General features: G+C 42.9%; 1 protein-coding gene across 10 annotated transcripts in view; it reads right to left on the bottom strand.

Annotated features, from left to right (window-relative positions):
* Nucleotides 1-12,662, bottom strand: part of LOC118509818 (collagen alpha-1(XVIII) chain) — a 189,726-nt gene that overhangs the window by 13,408 nt on the left and 163,656 nt on the right. For 9 of the 10 annotated variants that reach the window (XM_036050971.1, XM_036050970.1, XM_036050973.1 and 6 more), the window contains 3 exons: nucleotides 9,287-9,412; nucleotides 7,046-7,072; nucleotides 2,978-3,108 (listed from right to left, as the gene is read on the bottom strand). In XM_036050971.1, the coding sequence (XP_035906864.1) occupies nucleotides 2,978-3,108; nucleotides 7,046-7,072; nucleotides 9,287-9,412 (284 nt within the window). The remainder of the gene's footprint in view (nucleotides 1-2,977; nucleotides 3,109-7,045; nucleotides 7,073-9,286; nucleotides 9,413-12,662) is intronic. The other variant, XM_036050975.1, reaches the window with a different exon arrangement.

Raw genomic sequence — 12,662 nt, 5'->3', positions numbered from 1 at the left:
CTATTGTGGGAGAAGCAGCAGCAGTGGCAAATAAAAAAAAACCCAACTCCAACCACCAAAGCTTCGTTTCGCTCACATTCGATGGATAATCTGTGTGAGTGTGCGTGTGTTGGGGATGGTCTGCTCCCGCGTCGCTGTACTGGCGACGATGATGATGATGATGGCGTTGTTGCAAAACAGCTTATCCGCTGGTAAACGTATGCTGAACGTAGCAGAAATAGCAGCTTGCTTTCGAGAGCGGGCACGTGTGGCGGTGGTATTTAAATCTGTTTTTCCACCATTTTCCCCCCTACATTACGAAACTAAAACGTGACACTCCTGGCGAGTCCAAAACGCCCTGCCCTCTTAGTGCAAAACATTTGCTAATTTTAGCGTAAGTTTCGAGCGAGCACGGTCCCTTATCTCACGTTTTCAATTTTCGAAAAATGCCTCACGGACGCAGTGCGGCACGGGGGAGGGCAAAATTACATTCAACACTATTTCACCCCCCCCGTAAATAGGGAAGCTTTTTTTGGGTGGTGGGTGGGATTTGAAACATCGGAAGGGTGATTGTGTCCCGGACGCAAACGAGTCGAGTGATTAACATTTTGTTGCAGTGAAAGTTTATTGTTGTGCGTCGCATGGGACCGGGCACAAGGCATCCCGCACAGAACAATGTCGCTCTAGCGCTCAAGTAGACGCACGGCCGGAAAGTGGGCAGGTTGAAAGTGGACGAAAATGAATGACATTCGAAATTAGATTCGATAAACGCACGAGCGGGTCGGTTAAATGTGTCAAAATGAAATTTCACTGATTTTGTAATTTATAGAAGAAGCGGAAAAAATAGCATCAACCGAAATTGAAATAGCTCTATAAAGAGCTGCTGGCGAGATTATTCGAGTGAATGCTCGGGGAAAACAGAGTAAGGGGTACAAAGTAAACCAGCAAAGGGAAAAAGTTACTACGGACTGCTTGGCAAAAACCATCGAGACGGTCGGTTGGTTGATTAATTAGGTGCCGGTTTTGTTTCGGTCGACAGGGAAATCTCATCCTCTCCGGCAGCCGTCCTGTTGCCTTTTTGCTGTTCTTTTTTTTTTTCGGTGGTGCCTTAGCACTTGTAGTTGTCGAAAAACGGTCCAGTAAAAGGATTGCTTTCGGTGGAGCGAGGGTTACGGTAATGGCGAACGAGCCAGACAGACAGACGGGAGCGAGCGTGAGAGAGAAATGGGCTGATGATGGTAACACCAACAATGCGTTGAAGTTTAATTAGAAGAATGAGTTTTCCCGGTTCATTTTCATCCCCGGGATTACTACTTCTGCCCTATTTTTGTACTGCTTCTCCCGCTGGTGAATGAGGGAAGGATCTCAGTTAAAGACAAAAAAAACCCGGCTGTAAATTGGTGAAGGATTAAAACCGAGTTACGGCTCACATCAAGCATTACGGTAGGATTATCGTCTGGGTGGAACGGACGGCACAGCGGCCGGCTATTGATATTGTGCGTAGTTAATCTAGTTAATTTTCACAATTTAACTGTGGTTTGGGGTGGTGACGGAATGTGCGTGAAGAGTGTACCAACTGTGTGCGAATTTAGTGTGGTGTGAGCGCGGGGCTTCGTTTTTAAACCGTCGAACGATAATAATTAGTAAATTGAATTGAAAGTTTTGCCACTTTTATTGTGGGATGAATGTTCGCAAAATCGGTTGGAAATAGAGTAATGGAAGTCGATTGTTTTGGGATGGATTGTTTAAGCTGATGGGTCTTATTGTTGTATTTTATAATAGATTAAGCATTTGCCATTCCCTCGCAACCGATCATCTGAAAATATTGATGAAATGGTAGGAATTTTTAATTTTTGAAGCTGAAGCATTGTGCTCCAGTTATTAAAAAAAAATTAGCAAGAAAAGTTGCTTTTGTTACTCGCATTCCGCATTAGTGAAACATCGATGGAGACGCCTGGTGGCTCACGCAATTCACCGAACAAGCGTGACGCAATATCTTCACCAAAACAAAACAACCGTCTGTTTTTTTTTGTATGTCCACTGCTCAAACATTCCGATAGCATTGAAACATTTAAAAAAACATTCCTTCAGCAACCAAAATTCTGTTGCTAATTAACAGTATTGCAGTTTCCCCCGCCCCGACGGTTCCATTTATTCCCACGCTTGAAGAATTTCGCACAATGGCATTCGATTGATTAACGAAAACTGCTTACGTTGGCGTCAGCTGTACTGAAACGAAGCAAATTTGCGGCTTATCTTGCAGCAATGTTTGGCGCGTTGTTTCCGGCGTGACATTTAGCATGCGGACGATTATAAATTGACCGTTCGTCGAAGGTGCGGAATGTTTTACATTTTACGGTACGGTCCGTTTCCGTCGCACATTGTTTTACTGGCACAGCCCTCGCATATACCGAACCTTGCCGGGTTTGGATAAGTTTAGTGTGGGCGTGTTTCGTCTTATTTTCATGATTGAAATGATTAAAATGAAGCAAAGAATGGACGCTGCGCTCTGTTGAATTGTGGCATCGGAAGCTATGGGGCGGTGTTTAAATATAGTCTCGAGTAAAGCTTTCGTGTTAGAAATGGAAAAGATGGCATGAAGACAAAATAGGGAAAAATAATAAAACGTTTCAAAATAAACGACGTGCTGCGCCGTGCGAGAGCGTACGGATTTTATTTGATTTACGTGATTTAGCGTCCAGCAGGGAGATTCCGCCCTCCCTGCTGGAAGGAGGACGAGAATGCCCTCACAGGGGATTCCAATGCTCTCGATGGTGCGATTGCGTTAGGTGCCGTCGGTGCCGAATGTTCGGATTTTGGAGGCGTTCCAAAATCCGGCACAGATTGCACGGGAACGAATTTAGTTTCGCGCGATGGTAAAAGCAAACACAAAAGCCCAAGGCACAGCCATAGCGCATAGGGAGAGTAAGAGGCATAATTTCTTAAACGGTTTGACCAACCGATGAGAGGGAAACGGGGATGGGGGGCATACACTTACCTCGACGAAAGGAAAGCTCTAAACGTTCCCAGGAGACCGGCACGGCGAGCTTGTCGATAGCACGCGAAGTCGGCACCACGGATGCCCTGCATGTCGCCCGGGTACGGTTCGTTAAGTGCTGCCATCCGCAACTGAAGGAAAGAAATAAGCAAAAGGGAATTAGAAAACCAGCGAAAACACACACATACACACACAACCTGTGAGAAATAAAAAAAAAACAACTCCCTAGTACACAGAAATTGGCAGAAAGGCCAGAAAATTAAGTCAGAAAACGCGATTGCAACGCAGCGAATAGTTGTAGACAAATATAAAAGCGTACACCCCAAGTGAGAAGAAGAACTTTTCTTGCCGTGTTAGCTCTTCAGTTTGAGCATTTTCTTAAGGACCGTAAGAAGGAGAGAAAGAAAACTCCACCACCACTTATAGGCATCCTAACGCGGACAGCGGGGCACTACGGTAGAAAGTACTACGGTACCGGAATAAGAGACGACTCAGCAATGCAAATAAAACGAAAATGGTGGTCAAGTGACTCAAAAAAAATTGTCCCTTCAAACGGAATAGGAATGGCTTTCTCACCATTTCGTCCTTCAGTCAGTCCAGTGGGCAGGAGAAGTTTCAAGGAAATAATCAAATTATCATAAAAATAAAGATTTTAAAACGAACGTCAGGGCAAAAACAGGCCACAGGGGGAAAAAAAAAACGGAAGAGCGGCATACAAATAGCTCCCTCACAGGTCCCTCCCTTTATCCACAGCTTCTTGCTGGTAGCGACTTCGAAATTGACCGAACCGTTCTGGATGGGTAAGAGCAATCAGCATTTGCCAATTCAATCGATCTCGAGGATGTTCACAGCTTCCAATCATAATGGTGAAGCAGCCCATTCGCCCTGGCTCATCACTTAGCCTGACCTAAGCAAAAGCTGGGGGTCTTTGGTTCTTGAGAAATCAAAATTAGGGATCGATTTAGCCTGGGGAGGGGCGAGTTGAAATGATTGCGAGGTGAGATGAAAAATATAGCAACGGTAGCAGTGTTTTTGTTGTTGTATCTCTTGAGGGATGGACAAGGGCAGTTTTTAACGACGCTCTGGTGTTGGTACGCTGATTTGTGTTATAATTTAATTGCAGAAATGTGTATAATGCCTTTTCACTGATTTCAAAACCGCTAAGCTTAATGAGGAAGACTCTAGAAGTAGTTTTGAGCTTGGATTTATTTATAAGCTAAAGTAATAGGTTTCTATTACTAAAAGTAACCATTAACAGGCGGGTAGTCAGATCACTTGCAACAAAGAAAGATCTGCTATTGAAAGGGACTTTGCGAAGAATTAACACTAATCTCGGCGCTCAATGTGAGAGAGCCGGAGAGAATCTCTTCATCAGCGTAATATTCAGACAAAGGAAATGTAAGGCAAAGGCTCATGGAGGTCTGAGTTTGTAAATGTCCGACAGCCCTCAGGGAATGGTCTTACCACAAAGTCTGTCACATTATTAGTGTGGTATTTTATGGTGGATCGTGCATTTAAATAATGAAATAAGATCTTAAAAAGCTTTTTTTGCATACATTTAGGCGTCCAACAGCCACAAACCAAGACAAGCGTTACTCATTAACGTTAATAGTTGAACAAAGTGGAAAAAAAATCCCTTTTTTGTTATTTTTTAGTTGATGTTTATGTGTATAAAAACGATGGTATCAGCCATGTTTTCAGTCAAAAAATCGTACATTAGATTAGCAAACCATTTTCCTTCTGAAAACGATCTGCTCTCTCAATTAAACTTTGACAAGAGGTTAATGATGTTTACCACCGATAGACAAAAAAAACTGAGCCCACAGTTCCACCTTCTGGGCAAGGTTAAGTACACGAGTGAATCGCATTTAATTAAAATTGAATCGAAAACGACAATTCACCGTTGCTGGTTTTACGTGGTCCAGCGACCAGTGTAACCTCGTCAGCGAATCTATCGGTTACAGTAAAAATCGTTTCACCACTCGCTCCGCACTTGTGTCAAATGGTAATTGCTCATTTTCAATTATGCGCCAAGCACAATCGAAACAATCGAGACTGCCTTCGGGGCAACCAGGCACCCACTCCCTCTCCCTCTCTCTCTGCCTTCCTTCCCTTAATAATGTCGCATTGTTGTGTTGAAATGAAATGCGTAAACGTAATAACAGTAATCGATGAACGCATTATTTAACACAAATATACCGATTCACACACTCACACGCGCCCATACTGTGCTTAAACGCTGCACTGCGCTGTAATCATCTGCTCTCGTACTGGGAGGTAATCATCTCCCGGGGTACTTTATCTGTTTCGTAGAACGGGAGAAAATAAATCATCCCTTAATCGCCTATCATCGTCAGCAGCACAGGCTCGATCCCGCTCCAGATCCCGCCGACGTTTCGAATAGTAGAGAAATGGTACTTCTCGCCGAAAAGTGGTCTTTGGTTCTTTGGGAAAATTGTACAGCACCGCTAGAGCAATGTGTTCCACTCTATTGTGGAAGCTACGAGCGCGTAAAGCATAGTACGAAATACGGTACACGATTTCGGTTATAAAATTACGATTATTATCATAAATTACGATGGTAATAAATGTTGGCGCGGCGAAGGTGAGGAAGGATGAGCATTTTTCTGCCCAATATCATTTGCTCTCGATGAAAGCACACCGAGTGGTTCTTTCCTTGGTTGTCAGACTGGAAAAGAAAAGAAAAGGAAAACCATTGCCTGAGGTAGCGCAATGATCTTTGGCCCTACACTGATTGTCTTTCAGGCAGCCTAAGCTAGGCTACATGTTCCTTCAAACAGGGAATGTTTGCAATCAACCGAATCTGTAGCGAGGAGCAGAAAAGGCGCTGGAGCAATGACGCACGAGAAATGGGAAAACGAAATGAATCCCACTATTCCCTAGAATGCCTAGGTAGAGACAGAGAGAGAGAGAGAGAGAGCGAGGAAGGTCAGCGATAGCTTCCGGGATCTCTATCGCGCGGGGTTTGTTTTCGTCTCTTTGCACGAGCTTTTTTTTCGAACCTCCTCTTTAATCCACCTAATGGAGCACACTGGCGTACAAGAGCACGGATTTATCGACTCTAGCTAACCTCTGTCGCACAAGCAAAAAAAAGGGAAGGAAAAAGAGAACGAAACTTTCCACTTTTCTAATAATCCGGAACGAAGTGGAGATTTATTTAAAGCTAATTTAAGTGTGCCCAAACTCTTGTTCCAGCTATTCTTGCTTTCGGGAGGGGCAAAGCGCGAAATGCATTTTGCATGGAGAAGCCTGTTCGCTCGTAAGAGCAGATGAAGCACCGGGCGCCTCCATGCTTCATCATTGTTGCCATAGCCCGGCCGTATATTTCATTAAATATTTGCGAAAAGTTCATCGAAGTGTAAGGAATGTTAGCAGCACCAAGAAAGCAGCCGACGGCCAGCAAGGGCACTAACTTATCGGGCCTGGAACTGAAAAGGCCCGGGCGTGTAAATCGTACGCGAAACATGAAAGCGGAAATGGAAGTGCGCGCGTGTAGCGCAAGTCCGTGCAAACTAATCAAACAGAAAGCGAACGGCAATAATCACGACCACCCCGGGGGGGCATAATGCTATTATTCGGTTCTAGCGAAACGAACGAACCGCTTGCCTGCTTCGCAGGAAGGAATAGGAGAAGAAACAACAGAAAACAAAACGAGCAGCAAATGGAGGCGCCTGGTCGTTCATCGTGTGCTGGCGCGCGCGCTGGGTGAGATAATATCGAAAAATGGATGCTTGAATAAATAAAAGCAAGAAAGTCAAGACGGCAGAGAAGAATGCTTCCTGGACGGGACGGACCAGTAGAAAAAGTGGGAAGCACAAGTAAAACAAAAAGGAAAAAGAGCAAGAGTAATGGTATGAAATCGACAAGTAATCGGTTAACAAGTCACAGCGTTAGGATGGATAAAGCAACGAGAGGCAACAAAATATTTTGTGAACACTCCAGCCAAAGGAAGGGCACCAATAGCGACAGCAAAAAAAAAAGAAGACATCGAGCGCAACGCACGCAACAAACCCCAGAGAGCGGGAATCATCTTGGGAAAATATTTACCGACTCATACTCCGGCGTGGCGGTGAACTGTGCCACGCGGCGCGAACGTAATGCGAGGACCCGATGATGTCGTCGTCGTCGTCGTTGTTGTTGTCGGGCGATGAAGGTGAAGGTTTTTATTTCCAGTGTATACATTTATGCAGTTAGTTTGTTGTTATTAGAGGTATGCCGTTGAAGTGATCGTTGCCAGAGAGGTATGCCATCGTCGTCGTCGTTCGGCGTTAGTCGTTACGTTTGTTAGTAAGATCCGGTTGGTGCGGGTTTGGGATGGGTGACCCGTCGCGGAGAGCATTGTTAGTGGTACAGTTTTCCCAAATAGTGTAAGCCACGCAAAGGAAGCAAAGTAAATGAGAAAGAGAAAATGGATTAGTTAAAAACGGTACAGAAAGCAGTCGAGCTTCAGGTGTTCCCAGTCCAGTCAGATTCTGCTTTTCAAGGTTGTTGCTTTGAGTGGTGACAAGAGCACAATCTAGTAATGTTTTTATTTTTGTCTTTTGAAGAATCTTTACTACCCAAAAAAGAGAGTATCCCACCGTTAAGTTGTGCCGGAAAAGGGACACCAAGGTTCAAGGCACCATTCCGGGGCGTCATGTGATGGTTTGCTTGTTTATGTTGTTAGAATTCGCACGCAAAGTAAGGCATTCCGCACACAGCGCAGCAGAAAATACGAGGCAAAAATATGAAAATATTATCCCTCGGCTTATCGGTTATGTGTGCATGGTGGTTTCGGGAGGGGTGACCCGAACCGATGTCTCCTGGTCACGATGCCGTAGTGAGCGTAATGCTGTAGCGCTTCAAGGGAAATGTAAAAGGGCACTCCAAACGGACGAACAGGGGAAAAAAGAGCAGGAAATGTGATTTTTATTTACAAACTGCTCAACACGGAAAAGCTTTATGGTACCGTTGAGCGTCAGATCGGGCAGTTCTAGGATGGGGTAGTTTGTTTGTTGTTTTCTCTTGTTGCCTTACGGGCTTTCTGTTCTTACTGATGAATTGAGAGCATGGAAGGAAATGTTTAGCGTACCGAAGTATTTAAAGGAAGGAAAAATTTAAGCTCATTTGGGTACGGTAAATAAAATGTTTCTTTTGGAAGATTTATAAAAATAGAATATAATATTGCCCATCCCTGACCTACACGCAAGCCCATAAAGATCGACGATGACGTCTACCTCGCTTCCGGTAGGAGCAGGCAACTATTTAACCGTGGCGATAATAGAACACAAAAAAAACACTGAGCCAAGCGAGAATGAAAAATGAATAAATAAACGAAACCAAAACCTTTATCATCACCCTCAATTTCCTCCGCGCTAAACTGGGAGAAAGCAGCAGCAAACAGAGGGAGGAACATCAAATGCCGCCGGCAAAAAATGCATTCGCGTGCGAACCGTACTATAATGAAGAGCCCGTTTTAAATTATAAATATTGGATTATTTTTCCAGCGAAACTGGAACATAAATTCCAATGACAGCGATTGCACAATAAATTGCCCGTTCCCCTCGACCCAGTCTCGACACACCAACGTGGTGTGTGTGTGTGCGTTCGTTTGTGAGCGGACAGACAGTTTGCTTCCGGATCGGGAAACGGAGAGAATGCATTTGTTTTATGCAATTGTTTTTGTTTGCTCGCGCTCTGTGACTCTGTGTCTTTTGTTTGAATTGTCAAAAGCGATGAGATGTGTGTGTGTGTGTGTAAAAAATGCCCATTGGAAATTGGGAATTCAGCTGAACAATGCAATCCATACATTTAATTTGACTTACGTCGGTTGGTCGGTTGATCCATAATTCCCGTTGATATGGGAATGCGACCGAGGGGATTGAGATTAGCAAACAGTCCAGTTGGCTTATGGTTGGGGCTAATACATAGAGCTTATTGTTTGATTGGTTGAAATTTTGTGAAGGCAAACTACAAAAGGTTTAGAGCTGATGATTTATTTTCCATCAGCTTACAGCAGGTTGTGTGGAAAAATGGGCCACTGGAATTTTGCTGATTCTGTTTTACAGATAGCAACCAGTTTGGGGATTTTGCTTATTGTCTTACTGGGAAATGTCGCTCAGAAAAAGAATTATTTATCCTATAGAAATGGTTAAAAACTCATGTTTTTAGTTTGTTAAATCCTTCGTTTAGGTTTATCCTCTGGTTGTCTGTTCCGTATTTTTTGGTTAGTCACAGTCGTGCCACACTGCACTCACCTTACGTGCATTGCTGTAAATAACCTTCAAGATACCCGTCCCCGAAACTTACCACTGAGCCATCGCCCGGCTGCGGGAGATTGTGGATGAGATTCGATGCCTGCAGGTCGGCACGCTGCGGTGGTACGATGGTGGTGGTCGGTGGCGGTACCGTTGCAATTGGCACGAGCGTTCCAAGCTACAAAATAGAAGCGAAACGAAGGAGGGAAAAACGTTGTTTATCAATAATATTACCAAAGCGAAAACAACCAACAAGAGTTACAAGGGTCAATCAACGGTCTCTGTCGGTCTGCAGTGAGTGAGTGATCAGGACTCGGGACAAGTGGGGTGGGAGAGTGGGATGGGATGAAAAACCTGGAGTAGCCTCGCCACCGGGCGGAAATCGAATCAAAACAGTTTATTTATTTATGTAAAATATTTATCGAAACAGAACGGGTCAATGGACGCCTCGACCGGGCAGCGTGATTAGGGGCAACGTGAAGTGGGACTAGATGGACAGTAGGGCTGGCCGTTACTAATATGGTTTTCATGTTATTTACAGGCACATGAATTATTCACTTAGGCTAGCCAGCCAGCACAGCAATTGGCGTGTTTGTTTGGTTTTGACCAGAGTGCAAACTTTCATTACCGATCGTTCGGCTCTTGTTATCAAACGCACAATCGACTGTTTCGGTGCGGCGTGTCAACATTGTATATGAAGCTAGGTTAAAAAACCTCTGCATTATGCACAGAAGTTTGACCCTTTCTTTGTTGTATATTCTTGGAATATGGATGGCTATGTGAACTGTTTGAAGCTGCTTACCGAGAATTGTTAATAATGCATTTTAATATTTGTTTTTTTTTTTGCATGAAACTAAAATTGTTTGCAGTTCAATTGAGAGATCAAGTAATTAACGTTAGCTTGACGCTTTTTTAAATTATTATTTACCTTAGTTTGGATTTACTGATGCTTCATGAAGTTCCGTAAGCAATCCAGTTTTGTGTATTCAAATTTCACCATTTAGTCTTTTTTCAGTAATCTAATTCTCTTTGACGACTCTTCTTCGATCAATAATATAGAAAGAAGACTTTGTTTTCATTGCTTTATGTAGTTAAAACAAGTTGAAAATAATGATTTATGATATTTGCCTCAAGACTGTATTTTTAATTACAGTAGAAGCCGTTATAATCATTAAACATACAATTTTGAATATTTATTACACCGAATTTGATGAAGTCTTAATAGAATCTTGGAAAATTATTTCTTTTAAAAATAGTTAACTTTATCTTCTCTATAGCAATCTGAAGACTTCTTCTTCTTCTAACGTTGCAAAAGTTTATATGAAACCTTAATACGAACAAACACCACACGGCTGGTATAGCACGTTCTGAGAATAATTTTCCAACATAGGAAAGCTTTCTCCCGGAGCTTCCGCGCTCGCTTCTCACATGAAGCCTTTGTGCCGGATTGTATGCGATTTTAAAGATTATAAAAATATATTTCCATTTTTTCCAGTTTGTCACTTCTTTTGTGAAACAGTGTACAGCGGTGCACATAAAAGAATAAAAAAAAAACAAAAAAAGCTAGGAGAGATAAAATGTAAAAGTTGAAACCCCGTTCGGTTTTTCTGCACCAACGCCTTTCGGCGCTTTGTTTTTCCATTTTCCCCCCGTTTTATATTGTTCGAAATGAACATTTACACTGCATTTTCCATTCACGGGATATCTTTCCGAAAATAAAACAAAAAAATTAACGGGAAAGTCTTGAACCCCTCGTTGGCCTGTACGTTACAAACAAAAATGTTGTTCCTTTGTTACACTGGCCATTACACCGGGTGTGGAGCGTTACCGAGCTTACGTGCAATCAGTTTTGGTGTGCATCTGAACGAAAAAAAGTTTCACCGCTCCCCTGTACGATCGTGTACAAATTGGAGGTTTATGATTTTCTTTAGTCAGCGACAGCGGTACCGCAGACAGCAAGAATCAGTAAATCTGCAATTCCTCCCTATTGTGGTGCACACACACACAGTGAAAGGAGGGTTTTGAATACAGTTTTTCTTTGTACTGTCAGAAGCGCACACCAGTTGGAACCAGTGGTGGAAGTGCAACGTCGTGACCTTTCATCTGCGAGCACAGTTAATTTCTGGCACAGTTTGCCTTCTGTGCGACTGGTTCCACGCTTGTTGGAACACGGGAAAAACTATTAATTAGTATCGTTCGGGCGTGCAGACCAGGATTATGGGCTGAAAAAAGGTGAATAGTGGTTCTGTCCGTGTATGTATAGCGGCTTTCATAACCTTTTTTTGGGAAATAAATCCTGGCTTTCTTTTGCAACTGCTTAGCAGCCGTTTTCACTGTGCCAAAAATGCATGTCCTGGTGTCTTACGTGCTTTGAAGACTTAATAACGAAGGAAAGCTAGGATTAATTCTACGGAAAACTTAATTTTTCATTAAATTCAAATTCTAGTTGCTAGTTTACGTAGGAAATCAACTGATAAGCTAATGAAAAAATATTTTAAATTGCAGTTTCTATTTGTTTTTTTTTATGTTATATTTTTCCTACGAAACCCTAATCGATATTGCGATAAACGGGAATATCGAATATCTTGGATAAATCGAGCCGTTAGAATTCGATACGAAATTTGTTTGATTTAATTTACAATCTAAATAGATCAAATTATGTTTCCGAAAATCGTGTAACATGATGAAAGCGCTATAAATTAAAAAAAATCCATCCATAGTTCAAATCAAATTTAGCGCCAAACACATACATCCATCACACTGCTTTTGTTCAATAACGCTATTCCACTGTGGGGGCTGTGTTGCTTCCTGGCTAAGAGTGTTTATAAGTTTGCTTTGTGGTGTGGGCAATCGCTCGGTCCACATTCGTTCAATTTTTGTACGCTGTTTGTGAAGTGGATATGAATGGCGCTGTTATTTGATTTTCCACCTGTGTGTGTGTGTTTTTTTTTAATTTCTGTCCAACAGTGCTGCCAATCTGAATGGAATCGGCTTTGTAATTGAATTACGCGCTTTATTTATGTCAAAACGATCATCCTCGTGTTGCGGAAGTGCCATCCGGACAAATGGCAGTCCTCGCTTCATACCGGATGTGTGTGTGTATGTTATTTTTATGCTTTGTCAGATTCATTTTCATTCATTTCCCCTTTCTACCCGGCCGGTAGAGGAAATTATTCACTTGTCGGTCGAGTCGGTGGTAGCTTTCGTTTCGGTGATTTTTCACCCGTTTTCACTGCTAGCTTGGACAAGTTGCTTGCTAGCTTGGAGAGATATTATTGGGCCTCAAAGGAAAGAGCAAAAAACAGAAACCGAAAAAACTGTCCCACCAACAGCAGGTTCCCGATTTCGTGGGTACGCTTTGAGGTGGCGCACAGCTAAAAGCAAATTTAATTATCCTTCGCATTCCAACACTGCACACCGTACCAACG

The sequence above is a fragment of the Anopheles stephensi genome, chromosome 3, assembly GCF_013141755.1.
Source record: "Anopheles stephensi strain Indian chromosome 3, UCI_ANSTEP_V1.0, whole genome shotgun sequence".
In the NCBI taxonomy this organism is placed as follows: domain Eukaryota; kingdom Metazoa; phylum Arthropoda; class Insecta; order Diptera; family Culicidae; genus Anopheles; species Anopheles stephensi.
Note: the sequence above shows the minus strand (reverse complement) of the source record. Positions and strands in the feature narration are given on the sequence as shown.